At 48.9% G+C, this 24,967-nt stretch overlaps 3 protein-coding genes and 1 long non-coding RNA gene across 8 annotated transcripts in view; 3 read left to right on the top strand and 1 right to left on the bottom strand.

The window, feature by feature from the left end:
* Positions 1-24,967, bottom strand: part of Flo2 (flotillin-2) — a 101,640-nt gene that overhangs the window by 34,893 nt on the left and 41,780 nt on the right. The gene's annotated exons all lie outside the window — the stretch shown is intronic.
* LOC4815828 (glucose dehydrogenase [FAD, quinone]) lies at positions 2,026-12,098 on the top strand. Its single transcript, XM_001355481.4, has 3 exons — positions 2,026-3,074; positions 9,757-10,007; positions 10,076-12,098. Exons 1-3 carry the CDS (start codon positions 2,629-2,631, stop codon positions 11,515-11,517), a joined length of 2,139 nt encoding a protein of 712 aa, XP_001355517.3. The 5' UTR covers positions 2,026-2,628; the 3' UTR covers positions 11,518-12,098.
* On the top strand, positions 6,233-7,747 carry LOC117184956 (uncharacterized). Its single transcript, XR_004470431.1, has 2 exons — positions 6,233-6,392; positions 6,448-7,747. It is a non-coding gene; the product is annotated as an uncharacterized lncRNA (long non-coding RNA).
* LOC6902142 (glucose dehydrogenase [FAD, quinone]) lies at positions 16,743-24,248 on the top strand. Its single transcript, XM_033384218.1, has 4 exons — positions 16,743-17,061; positions 21,068-22,008; positions 22,112-22,148; positions 22,248-24,248. The coding sequence occupies exons 1-4, from the start codon at positions 16,993-16,995 to the stop codon at positions 24,000-24,002; spliced, it is 2,802 nt and encodes a 933-aa protein (XP_033240109.1). The 5' UTR covers positions 16,743-16,992; the 3' UTR covers positions 24,003-24,248.

Consider the following 24,967-nt stretch of genomic DNA (forward strand, 5'->3'; position numbering starts at 1 on the left):
AATATATAGAAACAGTACGAGTTCCTGGGTGGAATACAATGATTTCTACAGTGATTTCTCGCTCTATTACTTGAAAGCTAGTGAGCCGGGGTAGGCAGGATGCACAGAAGGCTAAGAAAGGTGCACATATGTATGTATCCTATAGATCATATATCCATCCTATATGGAACTCTTAGTAAGTCGGAGCAGTTACAGTTTCCGTTTAAGACGGGAAACGGAACCCATTATATGGTTGCATTTATCCACCACCGATGTCTGTCTTTAAAGACCAAAAATACTTGTTTTTTTCTTAATAGTTATCCCCATTTTGGATTGCTCGTGATTTGACAATTGCTTGGCCCACAATCTGTTCAGCGATGGTTACAAAAAAAAACAACAAAAACCGGTTAAACCATCCATACAAGTAATGTCTGAAATTTCACTTGAATCGCCGCCGTTTTGATTGAACTCTTGTTCAATGCCAAGCCAAAATCAATGGATGATATCGGTTCTGCCTGCTGCTCTCTCTCTTTGCTCCTCTGCTCGTGTCAGGTGGCTTACGTGAGCAGATTCAACTACACAGCGGGCGGGGGGGGGGCGGCCTGACTGCCTGAGTGACTGCCTTACTGGAGAGCGCACATAACTGTCAAGCGAGCATGAAGGTCGTCTGTGAAGTAAGCCACAAGCCACAAGCCGCAAGAAGCGGGGCACGTGAAAACCACTGGCAAAGCCAGGGCGAGGCAGGAGCTGCTGGCTGCTGGCTGGTGGCTGGTGCTAGTGGTCCACCACGTAACCGTTTCGCAACCACACACAGCCACCGCAATCACATTGGCAAACCGCCAAGGAACCGGGCAAAAAGAGAGCGAGAGCGCCAAACGGTTGTCAGCAGCAGCGTTGGCCAAGCAGGATGCCCGTGAGGCAGAGCCCAGCAGGAGAGCAGAACAGGAGAGAACAGGAGGACAGGAGCACATGTCATCACCATGCGCACACGGAGAACGGGCTCCGATAAAGTGCTCTGTGTCATATGACGCGTTCGCGTGACTGTCAGGGGAGTACGGGCCGTGGCAGAGCGCACATGTCATCCGTATACGAGTGCATATCATTTGGCCGATGACGCGTTCGCGTGACAGGCCAGCCCCCAAAGCAAGCCAAGTGTGCATTATGTCTTATCCAATCAGGAACAGAATGACAGCGAGAGTGAACTTGGCCTACAGCCCGCCTGCAGCCCCAGCAGGAGCCCAAGCAATCAGCACACAAGATTTGGGGGTTATCCAAGCGGGATACACGTGCCTGGTAGTATTCCGATCACGCGAAAGAGTAACGATGGTCACATTGGCTGTACTCGTTACAGTTTTTGCATAATACTCGTAAGAGTATCAACGAGAGTAACGTACATCGATGCAAGACCTCTTAGGACTTTCCTAGATGAAAAGTTGGAACATAAGAGCATGGCTTTGAAGGAATAGCTTCAGTTCTTAGCCTATCTATTACTGCATAGAGTGCATCTATTAAGGCACTAGTGTGTGGACTGTACACACGTCTCGTTATCGCTGTTTTGGTACTGGCATGCAAGAACTACTTCTGGTGGCCGACTTGTGAGAGAGAGACCCCAGGAGCGCCATTGGCCGAAATGGTAAGCGTTTTGCAATGCCAAAGCCAGCGCACACGCTCAGCCGCAACAAAAGCACAAAAGGAGAGCCCCAGCTAGCCGAAGCCTTGGATACCCTTCAAAATATGGAGTCTACTACACACAGCGATTTTTAACTGAAACCGATCGGGTCTGCTCTTCGAAAGGGTATGCAGAAACCGCAAGAAAGACACAAAGAGACACAAAGATGGCCAGGGAGGGAAAGAGAGGCAAAGAGTACGTACAGCGCACATGCTCTCTGCCGCCGTCGCCGCCGGCGTCGCCGTCGTAACCGCAACAGAAGCAGCGCAAAAGGAGCCCCCAATAGCAAAACGGGAACGCATGGCTGGGGCCAAAGCTGCTGCACGGCACGGCACATGCGCAACTGATCGCTGCCGCTGCCGCTGCTGCTGCCTCTGCCAGCGCCTTGCAACAAGAAAGCTTGCAGTCCCCCCCCTGGTCGCCCGGCCAAAAGCAGCAAAGACAAAAACGTCGCACACGAGTTGCTTTTGTGGCTCAGAAGAGCAGCGACAGCCAGACGAGGCGGATGGCCTAAACGAAACGAAGAGCGACGCGCGGCCCAAAAGAAAACAAACACAAGCCACAAAATTTCTATTACAATTGATATTTATTTTTGCGTCTGTTGAATTTTGTGTTTAGTGAGTGCGTATTTTTTGTGTGGATTTTTTGCTTTGTTTTTTGGTGTTTTTTTTTGCCTCAATGTGTGCGCCGAATGAAAGTGCAACAACAACAGCAACAACAACAGCAACAGAAGTGAACGCGAACGTGATTGTGAACGTGACTGCGCCTGCCACTGCCACTGTGCCACTGTGATCGTGACGAGCGAATGAAAGTGTGCCAGGCTTTGGCTTTCGATACATTCTGAGCGGGAAAGTACAGAGATCCAAAGAGGACAAGTTCAAGCCCGTAGAAGGCCACCCCGCAGTTCCCAGCCACAAACACCCCCAATCCAGACCCAGACCCAAACCCAAACCCGAACCCGAGCCCCATTCAGATCCAGAATGGTTGTTGTTCCCGCTCTGGGCGCCGCCGCCGTATCGGTGGGTGGCCTACTGTTTAAGGCCAGCAGCGCCGCCTCGGCGGGCGCGGCCGCCGTGGGGGCCTCCCAGCTGGGCCTGGCCATAGCCGCAGCCATCAAGCTGGCCACCGCCGTCGTGGGCGTGGGCCGGCTGACCATCCTGCCGTTCCTGATAGCGGCCATCGCGTACTACAACTACGACCTGTTCGACCCGGAGAACCGGCCCTTCAATGTGCCGCAGGTGGACCAGGCGTACGACTTCATCATCATTGGCGGCGGATCGGCGGGCACTGTGCTCGCCTCGCGCCTCTCCGAGATCAGCCACTGGAAGATACTGCTGCTGGAGGCCGGCGGCCACGAGACGGACATATCGGATGTGCCGCTCCTATCGCTCTATTTGCACAAAAGCAAAATGGACTGGAAGTATCGGTGAGTAGTCAGTGGTGAGAGGGTCAAAATGGGCTAGGCTCTTGGCCTTAGCAGTGGCCCAGTTTCCGTGGCTGTCACTTGACACTTTTGACGATGTTTATGCTTTTGTTTGCACCCTTTTGCTCCCCCATTCAATGACTCGGCCCTTTCGATTAGTGGTCGTGGCCCATTCTGGGCATTAGCCGCAGCTAATGCAAATCTCACCGAAATGGTCATCATTTGCATTTGGAATAGACCAGCCCGAGCACACGTGGAGTTCAGGCGAGTCAAGACAAGACAGAGGCCAGGCCGATGGCAAAAGGCCGGATTCGTTTAGTTAGCAACTGACTGCCAAATTTCATATTACAACGAGTGTTGTACGAGCCAGAGCCAGAGCCAGAGCTATCTTCACACGCAAATAGCAAACGATTTCGGCACTCGACTAAAGAAAGGCCAGACATATGTAAATACAGATTGAGTCACCAACTTCAAACACATCGCAGGGAATGGATCTGGAACGGATACGAGTACAGCCCCCCGAGAGATCTCAAGGTCTCCTTCTGATTCGGCGCCTTTCTTGGCATTTCATTGGGAATTCATTTCCGATCCTTTACTTCATGTTCCTAGATTGTTTTCCCAACTTCAATCTTTCTTTGTTCTTCGGGCTGTCCCCTTCCAGACCCCGTTCTGATTGGTGTTCCTTCTTCGCCGTTTCTTGGCTCATTGACAACATTCCTAAGAGCTGTCAAGTGGCGGCTTCTGTTCCCATTTCCCCCAGATTTCTCAGATCTTTCACTTTTCTCCACTGCCCACTCCACTCGGCGCTCCAGAATGTTCCAATTAGATAAAGATGCCCAGCACGATCGTTTTAATCGTTTTGATCGTTTCTTTCTCTGTGCTTTCCAACAGCAATTAAAAGAGGCTTTATGCGGCTGCTTAACAGACAGTTCGGTTAGCAATGATTGGAAGACCAGACCATGCTGTGACTGATTCAAATTAGAACGGGCTACCGTTAGGAAGTCCCCAGCCCCCAAGGCCCCAAGGCCCCAGGCAGAGGCTCGACCTGGGTCGGTTTCGATTTCGGTTCGAACAGTTTTCTATCTCACGGCATTTCGGCTGTGGCTTCATTAGCAAACAGCTGATGATGGTGACGGGTCCCGCCTGTTGCTACGGCCTGCTGGCTGCTCAATTATTCATGAGTTTTCGGCATTTTCGGAATTTTTCTGCCTCTCGCGTTACCAATACCGTAATCCATTTAACTGTTTAATGGTTTGGGCTGGGTCCGAGGCCTAGCGGCGATTTTGTTTTCGTTGCATCTTCCTCTTCTTCTGCTTCATTCCCCATTCCCCCTTTCCTCTTCGGCAGTTTCACTTTCAGAATTCCATTAGCATTAGCATTAGCACTCCCATCATCATCGCGTTCCGATTCCATTGCATTCCATTCCAATTGAATTTGCGTGACTGCAATGGAATGGAATGGAAGCTGAAACAAATGTTTAGTGCAGCGCGCAATGTGGGGCAACAAGCGAGCGTGTTTCTGAATCGTTGCATCACTCGGGGTGGCCTGATCCGGGACTGGAGCTGGGACTGGGTCTGGTGACGTTGCTTGGCTTGCCCGTGCCTGTCTCGTCCAGGCCCGCTCTCCATCGTCAGTCAGCTGTGACCCAGTCCCAGTCCCAGTCATGGGATCTGTGGAAGCAGTAGATACCCTACACATAAAGGAATATCTAATATAAAACAGATATAAAAGATATAGCGATATACCGAAGTTCTTACCTTGAAACTTGTACGATGAAGCCAATGCTAGATTCAAATAAAGATTACTTTTTCTTATAAAATCTGTAGCACCCTTGGGAAAGGGTATAATCCACTGTAAATCAGCTTCTCAGGTGCATTTTTAAGAGGGTTTCTCTAAATGTATTGGTGAATTTTTGAGTGCCTAAAAAGCTGATTTATCACGGACAGCAGGCTGACACAGAAACAGGAAATTCCGCGCGAATTGTTGCATTCAACTGCATCGAATTGAATTGAAATTAAATACGATCCGATACGATCCACTCTCTTGAGTGATACCCCTTCCCATGTCGTCGATCGAATGTGACTCATCGGGAAAGGAAAAGTTTCTCTTGTGCGAGAAAGCCCCGAATTTCATTTCAATTTGTTGTCGGGTTGGTTCAAGGTCAATCCATGGGAAGGAGGACTTTCGAGAGAGTTCTGCACTACATCGATGGAGAAGGATTGCCCTTACCATATCCAGAAATGCAGAGAGGGTAATCTCGCCTTAATGGTAATACATAATTAATAAACATTACGTATTCGACTATAAGGAAGTGCTATAAAATAATTCGTATTCGGCATTCGATGCCATCAAAAGTTGCGATGGGAGAGAGGTACAGTCCCGCCCGTAGGAGAAGCAAGCCAATGGGTGTATCCTCACAGTGTTTCGGGATAAATACATCAAAGTTTTACGGCCTGCCGGCGAATACTTCAAATATTTCATAACCCAACAAAGCCACCGACTGTGGCAACTCGTTTGCAAGCCATTTGGGGCGGGAAAGAGAGGGGGGACTGGCAACAACAAACAATAGCTGAAACAGCAGTAAATCTGTCTTGTTCTACTATTGACTTGATACACGCAGCGATGATTAGCCAGACACCAGCGTGGCTCCAAAACGTGGACAGAGGCAGAGTCGGAGGCAGAGTCGGGGACAGAGTCGAAGGCAGAGTCAAAGGCAGAGTCGGTGGCAGAGTCGAAGGCTCGTTAAATCCCCGCCCAAAAGCAGCAGAAATTCCACTTTTTGGATATTATGCAATCCGAGCGGAGCGGGAGAGACGACCCCTGACGGCCAACACTTAATAATGTCATCGTCATCGCCTGGCAGTGTTCGTAAATGCCAAAACTTTGTGTGCATGTACTGGGTGTCCGCGCCCCTTGCAGCCGGATGTCTGCTCTCTGGCCGGGATATCCTACGCCAGACCAATTTCCAATTTCCCAACTCCAATAGCACTCGAGGCTGGTCAATTGCTGGCCAAACCGGCTCGTCGGACGTGATAAAGTGGGTTAAGCGGTTACTGGTTTGCCGCTATGGAATCGGCACGAAACGGAACGCGGCGAAACGAATTGAAATGAAACGACAGCTCGGATACAGCTTTGCAATTGCACCTGAATATTCGTACTCGTATTCGTACTCGTACTCCAACTGTTGCCAATCGAAAGAAGAAACAGAAACCGAAACAGCAACAGCTCAATGAGAGATACGTGGAGCCGGTTCGGTTCGGCTCGGCTCGGCGACAGGCATCACTGGCTACGTCATACGCCACCGCGATGTGTGTCAACTGAGTAATAAAAACAGCTGTGGAGTTCCCAAAAAAAGAATGACAATATTCGTTAATAGGAATGCTGAAATATGGTTTTACTTAATCGAAAAGTTGATAACACTCCCCGAGTATGGACCTTAAAATGTTGTTAATATAATTAACACCAATGAAATATCGTATGTACACACTCAAAATTATGAAATATTCACTAAAAGTGTAATGGACGAAAAGGAATGGGGACAAAACGAAACAGAAAATCGAATGCAAAATGGGAATTGAAGGTTTTCGGTATGGATTGTATTCAGAGAAAAATATAGACATATATATCCTTTATTAATAGATTCAGATGATAGGCCTTTTATTCTTGAATAATATAAATTCTAAAGGCATTATGTTCTATTCTTATAAGCATGTCGCATACCTGTCCAAGTGTTTAATTGCCCCCCCAATCTTACAATATTTTAATGTATTTATGTCTGATTTTCCTCTTAATTTATCTGGCACACACTTTATATTATGCATCGCCACTTGACTCCAATGATATTTCCATTAATAAAACATTTGATTTCGTTTGACTAGCGCCGTTTACTGCTTAATGCGGCCGTTAAGTGATTTTTATAAGGCAATCAACAGTTGTTCCATACGAGCGCATTATTTCTCCCCCCAAAGCCCAAACCCAAAACGCCGGCAAGGCCTTAACCAACATTCGGCTAACGAGCATTAAACAATTACGACAACAATGCAATCAACTCTAATTTCGGTATACATATGCATTTCACAAGCAGCAATTATTGTATGATGCTAAGTGAGTGAATGCCCCTAATGTCTGGCCTGTTCCGATTCCACAGTTCCCTAATACGCAAAGGGCTTTTGGCGGGAAAGCCCCGTTCCAGCATCCATATGACCTTGATAAATACCTTCAAATATCTCTAGACAGGTACTATATTGTACCATCTTTGAGTGATGTTCCAGATATGTTTTGTAGAATACTCAAGAAGACAGTAGGAAATCCTTTAACAACTTCATACGATGGAAATGCTAAGGAATATTAGAGGCAAAGGACGTTATCTTTCGCTTGAAAAGACACTCGAAATGTAAAGCAAAGATCTATAAATACACCTACAAATTGTAACATATCTATAGAAAACTATCATCACTTAAAGATGTGTCTGAATGCATGGACAATCAATCATGGGCCCCATTTAATCGTAACCGTGAGATGGGGCTTTCCATTAATATCAGGGGACTCCACGGCACTCCACCATGAAAGGGAGACAGACAGAGTAAATAAACTGAGCGAAATGAGTTAATAATAATTTGTTACGTTTATGTGAGTTAACTGTTAAATGGCTAATAAAAGACAAACAAATTGCGTCAGTTGGGCGTCAGATGGAAGTCGTGGCCGGAGTTGGGGCGAAAGTGTTGTTTTTTGCTCCATACCCACGCCTGCAGGGGGTACAATGGCTATTACCAGACGTTATGCCGCAAAGGGCAGACTCTCTACAGTGCCACGACAGTATGGGCATTACCTTAGATGCCTTGTGGATCTAGAACACTCAATCGGAAACCTGAAAGGGTATTCGAGGGCCCATCCGATGGCTCATTTCTTTCTTGTTTTCTTTCGCTTTTCATTTCAGGCGGCAGCTGTGTCTGGAGCACGTAGCCAATAAGTCACTATGCCGAACAATGTGGCACAGTGGGGTTACGGTGGGGCTGTGGCGCGGCGGTGGCGCGAATTCATATTAATGGCTCGTCATCGTCGCGTGTGGTTCGGCCCCGTGGCTCGGTCTGGGTCTTGGGTGTACGCGGGGTTAAGGCAACAGGAAATGTATATTCATAGCCGATCCACCGAGAGCATAAATCACTGAGCAACAGATACACAGATGAGCTGAGACGATGCTTGTCATATGCTAATTACCCTCACCGTTCACCCCGCGCCACCTCCACCTCCACCCCGATGGCAGGTGTGAATCAATGGGGGGCAGGGCAGGGCAGGGCAAGGCAGATAAGATGGAAATGCCAGCCAAGTGAATGATGGGCCATCGCACCACTTTTCCACCGAAACTAATCTCTCTCTCTGTCTCTCTTTGGGCACGCTTTTCTCCATGGCATGTTAACCACATCATTTCGATGGGGTTTTTCCGCAAGCTGACATTTGATTTCCGTTTGTTTCGTTTTGTTTTGTCATCTTGATTGGTGCTGCCTGTCGTCTGTCGCCTGTCGTCTGTCGCCTGTAATTTGTATTTTCATTAGCCACAAACGTCTTCCTATGTGTTTAGCTCATTCCGGGGGTTCGATCAGGCGCGCTCTTAAGGAAACCAATTTGGAAACGGAATCGGAACGGTATTCCAAATGGGATTGCGAACGGGAGCGAAACGAAACGAAACGAAACAGATAGTTGTCAAAACGTTTTGTTGGCCAATTTGTTTCGTTCGCATTGGATGCACTCACGCAATCGAAAGATCTGCGACCAGGCCTGGTCATGAAAGGGAAATGGAAAGGCTGGACGCGGATTGGCGGACCTTGAGAGGCATTTTGTTTCCTATTCCACAATTGGCTTTCTGGTGTTGTTTCTGTGGCCTCCGAAAGCATGAATCTCGATCAGTGCCAACGAGAAAGCCGTTCAATGGTTCTGACAATGTGAACACACCGATCAGCACTTTCCAATGAGCGGACTATACAATATTTTCCTGTAGATCGACTGCGGTCATCTTGTGCTCTTTTCTGAAGCTCATTCTATCCATCTATGCATCTAGCCTCCAAGTTTCTGCATCTTCTACGAGTAACCCGCTTGGGCAATCTCTAACAAACTGCTGCAAGCCATTTCGAAGACTCCAAGGCCTTAAAGCAGTTAAAACTAAATGCCACTCAGTGGATACGCATACGCATACCCGAAACCATTACGGTACTACGTGAATGAGGAGGGGGTGGCGCCCGTAGAGGTCAAATGGTTCATTGCCGGTTGTATTTTGCACTGACCGAGTGGGCCCTAATGAGCGTTTAACACTTCGCTCTCTCTGTCTCTGCCGTAGCTGTCGCTGTCGTTTCTTTTGTGGTGTCGTAATTTGGCCACTGGTCAAGCCGCGTCCGACATCTCAGTGTCCCACACTCGCCAGACCGGCAGAGAGGGGCTTGGCTAATGCGGCTTTCATTGCCGCTTTATCGCTTTGTTGACTGGTTAATTATTATTGGTTGTATCTTGTATCTTGTTTTGCCGATATAGCCGGCCATAAACCCCAATTGTTTTCGCTAGAGACTTGGAGTCTCTAGGGTATCCTTAACCCAATACTCTGCATGTATCTCCCACTGACTTCCAATCGTTCTTGTGCACTTTCCATTCCATCTTGATATCTCGTTGTAACTCGAAATCTCTGTGTTTATTTCAGAACCCAGCCGCAGGCCACTGCCTGCCAGGCCATGAAGGACCATCGCTGCTGCTGGACAAGGGGAAAGGTGCTGGGCGGCAGTTCGGTGCTCAACACAATGCTCTACATCAGAGGCAATCGCAGGGACTTTGACCAGTGGGCAGAGTTCGGCAATCCGGGCTGGTCCTACGAGGAGATCCTGCCATACTTCCGCAAGTCCGAGGACCAGCGTAATCCGTACCTGGCGAGGAACAAGCGCTACCATGGAACAGGTAACCTGGGCATCCATCTCCTTCAGACAGAGCTCTCGGCTGACCTGTTCTTTCTTTTCCCCTCGAAGGTGGCCCCTGGACCGTGCAGGACTCGCCCTACAACACGCCCCTGGGCCCGGCCTTCCTGCAGGCTGGCGAGGAGATGGGCTACGACATCGTCGACGTCAATGGGGAGCAGCAGACGGGCTTCGGCTTCTATCAGTTCAACATGCGACGCGGCTCTCGCAGCTCCACGTCCAAGTCCTTCCTGCGTCCGATCCGGCTGCGCACCAACCTGCACGTGGCCCTCTTCTCGCACGTGACCAAAGTGTTGACCGACCCCACCACGAAGCGGGCCACGGGGGTGCAGTTCATCCGGGACGGACGCCTGCAGAACGTGTACGCCACCAGGGAGGTCATACTGTCGGCGGGGGCCATCAGCTCGCCCCACCTCATGATGCTGTCGGGCATCGGGCACGGGGAGGAGCTGAGTCGATTCGGCATTCCCCTGGTCCAGCACCTGCCCGGGGTGGGCCAGAACCTGCAGGACCACATCGCCGTGGGAGGCATTGCCTTCCTGATCGACTATCCCATATCGATAGTGATGAAGCGGATGGTCAACATCAACACGGCCCTGCGGTATGCCATCACCGAGGACGGTCCGCTGACCTCCAGCATCGGACTGGAGGCGGTGGCCTTTATCAACACGAAGTACGCCAATGCCAGCGACGATTGGCCGGACATGAACTTCATGATGACCTCCGCCTCGGTGATGTCCGACGGCGGGTCGCAGGTGAAGACCGCCCACGGGCTGAGCGACGAGTTCTACCAGGAGGTCTTCGGGGAGGTCAACAATCGCGACGTCTTCGGCATCTTCCCGATGATGCTGCGGCCCAAGAGTCGGGGCTTCATCAAGCTGGCCTCCAAGAACCCGCTGCGCTATCCCCTGCTCTACCACAACTACCTCACCCATCCGGACGATGTGAATGTCCTGCGGGAGGGCGTCAAGGCCGCCGTGGCCATGGGCGAGACGGAGGCCATGAAGCGGTTCGGGGCCCGCTTCTGGAACAAGCCCCTGCCCAATTGCAAGCACCTGACGCTCTTCACCGACGACTACTGGAACTGCTTCATCCGGCAGTACACGATGACCATCTACCACATGAGCGGCACGGCCAAGATGGGACCGCCCAGCGATCCCTGGGCCGTGGTGGACCCCCAGCTCAGGGTCTACGGCATACCCGGGCTGCGGGTGATCGATGCCAGCATTATGCCGGCGATCACCAATGGCAATATCCATGCCCCGGTCGTGATGATTGGCGAGAAGGGGGCCGATCTCATCAAGCAGCTCTGGCTGTCACCCACCTCTGGGCCCTCGCCGCGACTGGGCCAAGGGCAGGGTCAGGCCACACGACCCCTATGGAGGGGCAAGCGGGAGCTGAGATCGGGAAATGCCACGACCTCATCCAATGACGACCGAATGGAACATGTCCAGGCGGAGGCGGTTCTCCAATGGGAATTGCCGAGCTCGTAGCTGGGTTCCTAGAGCTCTTGGGGTTTCAATTGGGGGCCTACGGGTGGTTCTGGGGCTGCGGTTGAGGGAAAGGGAAACGGGATACGGGAAAGGGACTCAAAAGATCCAGTGCGAGAGGTCGCGCGTTGCCTTAGCCTTTAGTTTAGCACAAATTGCCGCGATGTTGAATAAATTGTATTTATTAAGCTTTAGTTTTTGTCCACACTCTCACCCCCACTACCCTCCATTACCCCATCCCCCCTCCGTACCCATCCCTACCGGACTTAGTCTTAGTTAAGCGCTTCATGTAAATATCGAGTCATTTATGCTAATTTGTTTGTATTTTCCTTTTTTTGTTTCGTATCGTTTATGCGTTATACTTTTATACATACCCATACCTATAATTTTACATATTTTTTTTTAACTTTTAGAATTTAATTTGTAGCTACTGTTTGTCTGGCGCCGCGTACACTTGGAGTACCTCAATTAGCTGTTAAGTTTTGGATAGTTTCGGAAGCATTCGATGTTTGCTTTCGACTAGAATACGACTACTCTCAAATGCAAACGAACCGAACACATAATAAATTGATATCGCAAATGGAGAGGTGCAGTCTTCACATATGTATGTACGACCATAGTTCGACAGCCACTGAACAGTTTTCAGCGCATGTCCATGGTGGTTGTAAAACACGCTAATATTTTGAGAGCAGCATGGTGCGAAAACTGACTAATGTTTTTTATAATGCAAATCTATATCTTTTTACATAAACAAAGATGGCGCACCCTGTATATATATATTTATATGATTTAAGCCACAACTTATTTTATAATAAAAACCATTTTTTTGTAGGAGCATAACCCATAAACAGGCACCCTGATGATCCCTAAATGATGACCAAAATTACATTTTATGCCAGATTATAGGTCTGGTAGTGCCCCTTGGTCGGTTGGACAGGAGGAGGGCTGCGTTCGTGCCTTCTGCTGGTGACGAATGTATTCGTATTATCGCCATGAGATGTACTTAATTGTTTACCCTACGTTAAAAGAAAAGAGGAAATAATGGGGGATTTGATAGAAGCACCCATTGTTCTAATAGCCACAAAAAGATCGTCTTCGTGCCACATAAAATGCTCTTCGTAAGTATGAAAGCTGACAGTTTTAATGCAACGATAGACCGTAGACCAGTTTTGAAGCCACTGTGCAGTGTATAACACTCTCTGAGAGCAAAGATGACACTGGTAATAGTACAGCTGGGAAACTATTCATGTTGAAAGCCCAAAAGCTCCTGGAATTCGGCATAAACTTACATCTTGTCTACGTATGGCTATGTATATGGGAAAAGTTTTCTGCAGTTACAGTTTTGCAGCCACATGTGGATAGTTGGATATGCTTCGGATGGAACTAACCTGTAATGAAAGAAAAGAAAAGAGTAGATATTAGTAAGCTATAAGTCGTGGCTATATAACTAAAGCTTAAAACTAAATGTTTGAAACAACTTTAAAAGCTGTGTCCAAACTTGGCAGAGCTTAAGCCTGTCTTGGCATAACCAAAGCTACATAAATGGATCGGAATACCGGTAGCTGAAGAATAACCCATAAATCAAAGGTTGCTTGGCATATAATCGTACATAGATGACGCCTCTCATGCCGATACAAATCCCATTAAGAGACCCACTTGTTCTCTTTCAAAGAGATGGAGCAGAGGTGTTCTACAATCTTTGAGAGGATGTAGAGCCCTGCATGAATCCGCAGTTTGTGAATTCCTAAGATTTTCGTTCGTATGTCTCTTAAAATTACTCAAAACCTAATAGGGAGTTCGTGTGCCTTCGCCTAGGCACATCATTCACTCTACCAGAGAATCCAATACAAAGTGAGCGAGGGAAAAAAACCGAAATTTTGGGATCTGACTGACGATACCGGCTTCGTTCAGTCCTTTTTGGGCGAGGAGATTTGATGTAATGACAGAACTGAGACGCTGATTCTCACTGACCAAACGAATCCCACCGAATGAAGGGCTCGTAATGGTATTGTGGGAGAGGATGAAGAACATAAATGCTAGTATTCATCAATTAATTGTTGTTTTTCAGAAGAGATATGCAATAGAAGGGATCGTTTAGGATGGTAGAGAATGGACAAGCTCTGGTTGAAAGAATGGGGCTGCTCAGTATAGAATCGAAGGCATTTCCTTTCGGAACTACCAGCATATGTGAGTATCCTCGTTAGCCCCCTCGCTCCCAGCCATTACATATTGGTAAAAAGGAAATGTTATGCAAGAGGCCTAGCCATAATCACAGAGTTCCTCATTGTGTGTCCAGTGAAGAGCAGTCGTTAATGCTAGCTCGTATGATACAGATACAGATGGAGATAGAGATACCAATGGATCGGTGCAATTAGACGCGGTTAGATGATTCAAAGCCAATGCCATAATGCCGAATCGGAATTGGAATCGCCTTGTTCCGAAAACCAATTACAATTTGTGCAATTACACGCTGTTTTCTGATGGATGCCATTAGGTACGCATTAACGGTGATTCGAAGGAGTTAACGGTGCGTAGACGCAATTGTTTTTAAATATTTCCAGCTACCATTTCATTGCGCTATCGGATTCGCATTGAATAATGCATTTCGGTGTGCGTCCAATAATTTGTTAACAAAATGCACTACAAGAAGCCATCGAAGCGGGTGATGGTGCGGGTGCGGGTGCTGCTGCGGTGGTGCTCTGCTGTGCCACAGCTAATTACCCGCACTGCAGCGATTACGACTTTGACTGCAGCTACGGCTGGGAGTCGGGAGTCGGGAGACGGGTCGCGGAAACTGCCCATAAATCTGGGAGGCCCCCAGATTCCCATTCCAGCGCTCTCTCAAGTGCAACACATAAATATTTATATGCCATGGCTTTGCCACAGACAGCGGCGCAATGACCGTCCGAAAAAAAAAAAAAACACACAACCAAAATTTCGCGGCCATCTCTCGACGAAAATGAAAGTTGCCCAAGTCGAATGGGGCTTCTCACAGTTCCAGTCGCAGTCCCAACCCCAACCTCAGCTCCATTCCCAGCTTCGATTCAGTCCGCACCCACCAGAAAAAAAACCCCGAGGCAGTGTCAAGCTCGGCTTTTGGGCCCCAACTTTTGGCCTGGTTGTCGGAAGCAGGCGAAAGAAATATACGACTACGAGTACGGGTAAAACATAAGTAAATACGATCACAGCGGAACCAGCTTGTGGCTTTGTTGGGTGAAACTTCACTGGGACCACCTTGTACCACCTTTCCTCCCCGGCCCATGGCCCGACATTTCGGTGTATCTCGGTCTCTGTTGTTTTCGGCCTTTGAATAGAGCCCCATGAGGAGCCCCTCAATGGGGACCAATTGTGACTGCACCTGATAATGCTCGCAGAGTTCACAAAGTTGTTCAACTCTTTGACTCTGCTAATGAATAAATTAATGAATAAACGAATGATCTGTGAAGAGTGGATGGCTTGTTTGGCTTGGATGACTTGGGTGACTCGGTGGATGGGTGGATGGGAGGGTCTTGCCACCATTTCATGGCACTCACCTCGGCGACTGAACAATCGAGATAATGTCTAGCCATGGGGCGTAAAAAGGGGGTAAAAAGAGGGAGATGGGCTACTCATGGTATTCGAGAAGAGAAAAAGTGAATGAGTGGAGAAAAAACTTTAAGGATCAGAAAGAACCAGAGCCAACCAGAAAACAATGGATATTATGGACACTGGACATATAAATATATAGTATACTGCAGGGAAATATGGAAAAATTAAGGCTCAAAACAAATTGCATAAAATTAATGTCTTCATTAAATATTCGGTTTTTAAAGAGTGAAATTTAATAAGAATTTATTTTTATTTAAATAAAAATGTATTAAAAAGTCTTTTAATGGTATTTATTTAATCTAAATATAAAACATTTCAAAATAAATATAATAGATTAAATTTGTAGAAAATATATTTCATCGAAATATGAAATATATTTATTTGAAATATGAAGCATATTTATTTTGATAAATGAAATTTATTTACTTTAAATATGAAAAATATTTATTGGAAATATTGAATTTTTTTTTTCAAATATGAAAATCAAATATATGGTTTAATATGAAATATACCAATTTGAATTAAAAATATGTATATATTTTTATATTAAGTCAAAACACTAACTATTCTCAATTTCCAACTTTGGAGCAAATCCGTTGCTATATAATGGTTAAATGGGTATACCGATACGAGTACGAATCCCCAAAAGTTCTGGGATATATAAGGAACCAAGTAAACAAGTCGGAGAAAAGGTTGAAATATCCTTCAAATGAATGACCGTATCGTGATAAGTTTTTCTATGATTAAACCAATGGGAAATGGAGTTCGAAACAGACACACCGGAAATCGCAAACCAAAATAGGGTTTCTCTACGGCCACCTTTACGGCTTGTATCTGGGAATTGGGCATCGGGAATAATAAAACAGTAAATTGATTGCCAGACTCTGTAAAACGATGATCGTTGGCCAACGATCGATCGATCGATCGGATTCAGTTTTTGGCTTAGCCAAAGAAAGCCTTCAAACCGGCCTCTCTCTCTCTCTCTCTCTCTGTGTCTCCCTCGACTTTTGCCGCTGTCTCTGTATCTCCCTCGACTTTTGCCGCTGTCTCTGTCTGGCCATCGACTATTACACCATTAAGCCGACCATTCGGCAGAGCTTTCGGAGCAGCTTAAAGCCATGCATTGGCATACAAAACGTTGAGCCGAGCACGTAGCACTCGCCAGACACGAAGACAGCAGCCGAAGCCAAACGAAAGGGAAATGAAAACGAAACGAAAACGAAAGTGCAGTCGGGCAGCGGCGTTGCAGCAGGTCTTGGTCTTCTCTTGCTCTTCCAATACTCTTCCGAAGCAGAGTTTTGCAACAAAGAAATGCAAGTATATATACTAGTACGATAGTTTGCTATACTTAAAGCCACAGCGGACTGGCAAGGGTGTCTGGAGACAGCTTTCTTTTCGTCCGCCTCTGCTGTGGCTGTGGCTGTTGTTGTTGCTGTAAGTCTGCATTTGAAGCCGAAAGCTTTCGAAGGCCGAATGCCGAATGCCGAAAAAAGCAGCGGCCCGGCCAAATTGCTCATTGAACAAGACGAGCTCGTGGCGTGCGTATCGCAGACAGCAGACATCTGACATCCGACATTCGACAGCAGATATCAAAAAGGGGAAACAGTAGCCGCGTCCGAGTTCGCCGAGTGTGTGTGCGTGTGCGTGTGCTTTTACGATCAATTCGACTCAATCATTCGCCAAAGCCAACTAAACTTTCGAGATTACTGTGCTACTAAATCAAATCGAATCGAATCGAATCGAATTGAATCGAACTTTGTACTCGGTTTTTGTTTTGCTTTTTTGTTTGTTTGTTACAATTTTTGTTTCTGTTTTGCCATGAATGAGAGCAGCCGTCATGGTGGTCGTGTGTGAGACAAAGGAAAGTGGCCAGCCGTGGGGTTCGACTTGATGCCGCACGGACAAACGCAGGGAGAAAAAAAGCCACAGACGGCCCACCACCAACCACAAAAAACAAAGGCAAGTGCATCAAAAACTATACCAAAATCGAAACAAACGAACCACTAATAGATACATCCCATAGCCATAGCCATAGCCATATCATATTATTCTTTATTTTCCACTCACACCACGAGTTTGTACAGTGAAAGTCTCGTTGGGCGAACAGCCTCCCGAAGTACTCGTCAATGGATGTCATATTTCAGCACGTGACTAACTTTAGTAGATGCTACTTAAGCCCCGGAGATAGATTTCCAAAGATACCCCTTGAAGACCAGTCGAAACTTGCTACGTGGGGAATTTTCTGGAACTCCAACTTCCACCTTCCATTCCACCTTCATTATATTTATATTTGGAGCTCCTGGTCTGGCTAAACGATGGTTCGACTTAAAGAAGTTCGACTGTACTTATTACAGCGATCATTTTCACTTTTTTTCTCGTTTTTTTTTGTTTGTTTGTATTTCTCTTATGCAATCAAGTCCAATTTCGGACACTTGAGCGGGAAAAAGTGAGCTGGAGAAGGGCAGAGCGGGCAGGCAGGAGAGCCAGTGACATTCTTATGCAAGACTCCTCCCAGACACGCCTCGCCTCCACGCTTGGACTCGCGGTTTGCGGGGAGCTTCACACTTTCTACCGTCGAGTATCGGTAGCTCCGCAGCGCCAGAGAGGCACCGCCTCACACCTCTGTGCGAATTATTATCAATTTGTGCACGTCGCGGCCATAAAGAGGCAATCATGGAGCGCGTGTTGGTTGCCACTGGCAGTGGTAGTGGCACTGGCGCTTGCGGCACTGCCACTGCATATGCATAAAACAATTAAAAAACCAAACCAAAACGAAACCTGCCAGAAAGCGCCATAACACACACACACAGATGAGCCTGTCCGAATGGGCCCCGAGCCCCAACGAACTGGGAATGCCCTATGGACTAGTTTTGGGTGAGCGAGTGAGCCGAGGGTAGGCCATGAATATTTCAAGAAAATGATGTATAAGTAGAGGCCAAAGAACATCCTCTACTCCAAGGATGGAATCCCCCAAAATACATACAATTTCACAGATCAAATATAAGGCTATGTTTCAGATAAAGACCTATCGAAATGTGTATCTTAAGAGTACCTTCAAATTATACAAATACAGATATATTCAGTGGATAGAAAGCCAGATAGATACGAAGCGAAGACAAGACTTATGGATGAAAGGGAAGTTCCAGGACCTTGCCTTCAAATCCCTGCTGGACAGTGTAAAAGCCCAAACCCAAGTCGCTTCCAATTGAGGCATGTGTGGCACAAACATGGCCAGCAACTGCAGAGCACACACGCCACGGAAATGCGGCAAGAGTACGCCGCAGAAGTGTGAGTGAAAAGTATCTGTGTGTTTGTGTATCTGGTCTAAGCTTGAGTTGAGCTTCTTTAATGTGTCACGGTACCATGACGCAGTCGACTGCCGAGAAAGCGTTGATGTGAGACTTGATGGCAGAGGAGGAGGGGAGGGGAGGGGGCACCGGGACCTGTGTGTAGGGCCACCAGTCCACAAAAAAAAACACTCCGTAAATGTCATCAATTATGCCGCATAAACTGCGGCCATAATTAAAAGCTGTCGAATCATAATTGACCGACTGCTGGACGGTGTGAAACAGACCGAGGCCCAGACCGAGACCAGTTCCTAACAATGTGTGAATTGCATAACCAACAACACAGACAAACAGCCAGACATCTAACAAGGGAAGCATCAGCATCGACACCGACATCAATGTGATGTAAAAGATGTGCCCGGGAAATTACAGCTGAACCACATTTTTGTGTATTTAGTGGATACCCTAGCAAAGGGTAATATAGGTGTTAGACCTGGATAGAAAAAAGCCCTTCCTTCAGAGGGATATACTATGCTTAAGGACTACGATGGTACCAGTTTCGGGAACCACTTTCCTTGGCAACCAATCAATCCCCCAGGGTATCTGAGGCTTCGGGCCCTGAAGCACTTTTTTCTTACTTTCTTGTTTGTTTTTTTCGGGGGTTGGGGGGATTGCATCAATCCGGGGGCTTGGTCTACATTGGTCAAGCGTTTGGCCCAAAAACCAGACAAATTTTCATTTGTGACTGCTTTTGGGTGGCCGCCCCAAGGGCGTTGCATAAATTAGCGTCGATCGTTGGTCGTTGCTGCCTGTTGCCACCGCTGTTGCACGCACCTGTTGCGTCTGTCTTTAACGGGTATTTGAGTGAATGAATTTTGGATTTAATTTTTGCCTCTGCCATCGCTGCCTCTGCCGCTGCCTCTGCTGCCGCCTCTGCCGCTGCGGATGATGATGATGATGTTTGATGTTTGCTCAGTTACATGGCAACCGTCGAGCCGTTCAAATCGCTACTTTTTTGTTGCCTCCATTTCGCTTTTGATTTTTGCTCAGCGAAACTTCCGACGGGCGACGACGAGAGCTATACGCGTTTTTAGTGCCTCCAAAAATAGACAACTATTTTCGGTTAATTAATCGACGGCGACGTCGACAGTCACAGTTACGGTTACAGTTGCAGCTCGCAGCCCCGTCCTTTGTTTTTGTTTCCCTTATGTGAGTGCCGGGCTAGAGAGGGGGAGAGGTGGCCAGAAATACCCCAGAAATACCCCAGTAATACCCCAGAAATACCCCAGTAATACCCCAGAAATACCCCAGTAATACCCCAGAAAGAAACCCGAAAGAAGAAAGACAAAAGACACTTTCATCAACTTGCGAATCATCACATACCCTGCCACAAGCTCCAAGAGGGGTGCCCTCTGACCTGCAGCCCTTTCCTGGATCATTACCATAACTGTCCCCAGACTTGGCTCAAAGCAGATACTGCATCGGTATCTACCCAGATTTGTGTTCTTCCAAATCCGAATCCAAAAACAAAATACACGAATAGATCCAACCTTTATCCTAGTACCCCCCCCCCGAAAAGGGTATCCATAACAAAATTTGAAACATTTTCAACCGATTGCATGCCAGTACGCTTCGGTTTATGTAGGAAGCTCGATCCATGCCTGTGCCTGTGGCTGTCGCTTGGCTCTGAGTGGCTTTCACTGCGATCGAGACTTCGAGTCGAGAGACAGGCAGACCAGGCAGAGCTGGACTGGAAAAACCACAGAAACAGAAACAGCAATGGCAATAGCAACAGTAACAGCATCAGGAGCTGGAGCTGGAGCTGAAGCTGGACAACGGCTGCAATTAATGACGATGCCTGCCATAGACGAACAAAATAACGAAATTGCATTTTACAATAATATCAACAGAGACGGCGGACAGGGGACAGCAGCGGAGACTATGATTGTGGCCAAGATTGAGAGACTTTTCAGCGTTTTTCCGCCCGACAAAACGGCATTGAACTTGAAAAACAAGCTGGGAAAAAACTCGAAAGAGACCCCAAAGATGCAAAAAGGGGTAGGGGCAGGGGGATAGAGTTAAGAGGGGAGTAGTTTGGGTAATGAGATGCAGCTGACATCATTTGAATATTTATCCGCTGGATTTCGATTTGATAACTTTTTGTTGGCCGTTGCTTGCGAAAAAAAAACGTGTAAACAAGTTCGTTGCTCAAGTCTTTTGTTCGCGGAGCGCGTGCGACAGCGCCATCTATTGGCCAACGATTGCCAAAGGCCGGGCCGGCAGGGAAGGGGGGCAGGGGAGGGCAGGGGATGGCCTCAGATTGGATTAGTTAGCGGCTTCCGATGGACAAGCGGACAATCACGAGAGCCGCTTGCATGTCGCAAGTCCATCAACAATGCTCTCATCAACTACTCCGTTTTAGTGGCCCCGTATATGGCTAACGATAGCGGAGCTCCCACGCCAGAAACTCACTCGAAACGAGTGTGTACTCCGTGCGTTGCCCAATCCCATCCAAGGGGGACTTCAGCTCGAGTGGGTCTCGAGACGAGCGATTGCAATGGATAGTCCGCAAAGAGTTTTCAACAACAGAATATAATCGAATCGAATCGAATCGAATCTATCGGAGGTGTGAGGCAAATGTTTTAATTTATTCCCTTTTTGCCACATTCTCGTTGCAGTTGTGTTCATATTTCGGTCAAAATATGGGCCAGGAGATATCCCAACAAGCAAATCAACAACAACCACACCAACAACAACAATCACCCAGCCACAAACGACAGCCACAGCCACAGCCACAGCCGCAGCCGCTGCCACAAAGGAAGAGTTTCTACAGCAACAACAGCGGCAGCCAGCAGCCCATCTACGCAGCCACCAGCCACATATCCAGCAGCTCCTCCACCAACACCAACACCAACAGCAACACCAACAGTAGTCCTAACTCGAACCCCAACCAGAACTATCGACTCCGACACAAGTACAATCTGAGCAAACAGACCTACGAACGGACCAAAATCCTGGGCGGCAACACGTCCGTCACCAGCCAATCATCGGACACGGACTCCAACTACGCGAAGCTCAACAGCAAGTATCTGGTGAGGAGCTGCTCGCAGAGCTCGGACAGCGGCATCTACAACTCGTCCTGCCACTGCTCCTCGGTGTCCTCGCTGTCGGCGGTGAGCAGCAGCAGCTGCAGCAGCAGAAGCACCGCCAGCAGCACCGGCGGCTCCAGCCGGGGCTGTCCCAGCTCGCTGGTCTCGAGCAAGTCGAGCAACCGATCGCTGGACAAGCAGAAGCACTACCTGAGCCACCACCTGTACATCAAGTCGTATCTGGATATCCTGGAGGAGGACGAACGGGCGCGCGCACACTTCAAGTCGGCCCGCCCGGGCGGCATACGCAACTACACGCCAAAGATACTGGCCAGCAGCGGTGACACGGCCAGCTCCAGCTCCAGCTCCAGCGCCATCTCCATCGCCCCATCGGCTCTGTCCACGAGTGCGCCGGCCTCAGCTGCGGGCACCGGCTACGGCTACGGGCAGGCGGGCAGGCGATCGAGTGTTTCCGGCGGCACAACGGGCGCGGGAGCCACCTCAGCGGCCAAGCGCTGCCAGGAAGATCCGTGGATTTGACAATTACTGAAACATGGCGTTTGGCACAATGACGTCTTTGCTTGGCATGATCCCGCTGCTGGCGATCGGCATGAATTTCTATCGCTATCAAAGCGTCGATCCCGAGAACAAGGTCCAGGAGCCATCTGTCGTAAGTGTTGTTAGCTCTTCAGGCCCACAAGATTGTCAGATACATCCCATTGCGTCCCCCCGTAGCTCTTCGAATATCACCTATGTTTTGTTCTTTCAGATCCGACGTCAGTATGATTTCGTTGTGATCGGCGGCGGCTCGGCCGGAGCTGTGGTGGCCAATCGCCTGAGCGAGGTGCGCAACTGGACGGTGCTGCTGCTGGAGGCGGGTGGCGACGAGACCGAGATATCGGATGTGCCGGCCCTGGCCGGGTATCTGCAGCTGACCGAGCTGGACTGGAAGTACCAGACGACGCCGTCGTCGACGCGCCAGTACTGCCAGGCGATGAAGGGGGACCGCTGCTTCTGGCCGCGGGGCAAGGTCCTGGGCGGCAGCTCGGTGCTCAACGCGATGGTCTATGTGCGGGGCTCGAAGAACGACTACAACCACTGGGCGTCGCTGGGGAATCCGGGCTGGGACTACGACAGCATGCTCAAGTACTTCCTCAAGTCGGAGGACGTGCGCAATCCGTATCTGGCCAAGACGCCCTACCACGAGACGGGCGGCTACTTGACCGTCCAGGAGGCCCCCTGGCGCACGCCCCTCTCGATTGCCTTCCTGCAGGCGGGCATGGAGATGGGCTACGAGAACCGCGACATCAACGGGGCCCAGCAGACGGGCTTCATGCTCACCCAGAGCACCATCCGGCGGGGGGCGCGCTGCAGCACGGGCAAGGCCTTCATCCGTCCGGTGCGCCAGCGCAAGAACTTCGACGTCCTGCTCCATGCGGAGGCCACGCGGCTCCTCTTCGACAAACAGAAGCGGGCCATCGGCGTCGAGTACATGCGGGCCGGCCGCAAGCAGTTGGTCTTTGTCCGGCGGGAGGTGGTCGTCAGTGCGGGGGCCCTCAACACGCCCAAGCTGCTGATGCTCTCCGGCGTGGGGCCCGCGGAGCATCTGCAGGAGCACAGCATACCGGTCATCTCGGACCTGCCCGTGGGCAACAACATGCAGGATCATGTGGGCCTGGGGGGGCTCACCTTTGTGGTGGATGCCCCGCTGACAGTCACCCGGAATCGCTTCCAGACCATACCCGTCTCCATGGAGTACATACTGCGTGAGCGCGGCCCGATGACCTTCTCGGGGGTGGAGGGCGTGGCCTTCCTGAACACCAAGTACCAGGACCCGGGCGTCGACTGGCCGGACGTGCAGTTCCACTTCTGCCCCAGCTCCATCAACTCGGACGGGGGCGAGCAGATCCGCAAGATACTCAATCTGAGGGATGGCTTCTACAACACGGTGTACAAGCCCCTGCAGCACAGCGAGACCTGGTCGATACTGCCCCTCCTGCTGCGGCCCAAGAGCACCGGATGGGTGCGCCTCAACTCGCGGAATCCGCAGCAACAGCCCAAGATCATACCCAACTACTTTGCCCACCAGGAGGACATCGATGTCCTCGTGGAGGGCATCAAGCTGGCCATCAATGTGTCCAATACGCAGGCCTTCCAGCGCTTCGGCTCCCGGCTGCACAACATTCCCCTGCCCGGCTGCCGGCACCTGCCCTTCCAGTCGGACGCCTACTGGGCCTGCTGCATCAAGGAGTTCACCTTCACCATCTACCATCCGGCCGGCACCTGTCGGATGGGTCCCAGCTGGGATGTCACCGCCGTCGTGGATCCCCGCCTTCGTGTCTACGGCGTGTCCGGTGTGCGGGTGGTGGACGCCAGCATTATGCCCACCATTGTCAATGGCAATCCCAATGCCCCCGTAATCGCGATTGGCGAGAAGGCCTCCGACCTCATCAAGGAGGACTGGGGTGCCCGACGGCCCACCAATCCGCATCCGTCTCCACCTCCCCCGGTGCTGCCCTCCTAGCCGCCCAAAACACCATCCCCCATCCCTCATCTATCGCTAATTTATGTTTCAACTAGTCAAATGTGAATTAATTAATTACTACTCATACTCGTGTGAATTTCCTGTTACGTTTTGCTCCCTCTTAATCGCTGTCTAAATTATGCTTAGTCTCTTAAGTTAATTAATTAGTATTAGCCATTTACCATATACCAGACCTTTTTTTTATTTGTTTGCGTCGAGCATTTTATTAAATATTTATATAATTTATATGCGCACTTCTGTTGTGTTTTGATGCTTTTTTCCTCGCCAGGACTCACAGCATCCACAGTGAATTAAGCGGAGAGTGAGCGAAAAACAAAAACCGAAATTTCCCGTTTTTGATGCAGTGTTTATTTATTTAGCAAGGGGCTAAGTTTAGTGCGTCTTGTGGCAGTGCCAGATCCACAGAAAAATGTTGAAAATTAAATGGAGAGTGAGCGAGAAAAAAAAACCGAAATTTTCGGTTTTAACACTGTGTTTATTTCTTCATTGTGGTTTTTCTAGTGCTACAAGCAAGGGGCTTATAGCTAGAGCACTAGTAAATAGATGACTAGTACTGACCCGATAGTAAAATTGGGGTCACCACTGCTTTATTTAGTCCTTTTTGTGGCGAGTGAATCGATGCAAGGAGAAAGCTGAGACTCTGACCAAACGAATCCCACCGAATCGATTCAGTTGTCTGTTTATTCAGGACTCTCGTAGGGTTCCAGGGTGCAACAATATCTAGTCTCAAAGGTCTCATTCCGTAAGGGAATCTCTATGTGAGAATACCATTCGAATGCCTACAGAAATACAGTTCTCCTTCGCTCAAATGTATATGTGGTTGATCTTTGTCTGTATATGGCTGTTGGCGATTAATATTCCGATGACATATCACTATATCATAATCGTGCCGTGTCCAAGTGCCATCTCTATGAGGGTATTTTGTGGGCAGCGCCTGTGGTATA

Source organism: Drosophila pseudoobscura, chromosome X, assembly GCF_009870125.1.
Source record: "Drosophila pseudoobscura strain MV-25-SWS-2005 chromosome X, UCI_Dpse_MV25, whole genome shotgun sequence".
NCBI lineage: Eukaryota > Metazoa > Arthropoda > Insecta > Diptera > Drosophilidae > Drosophila > Drosophila pseudoobscura.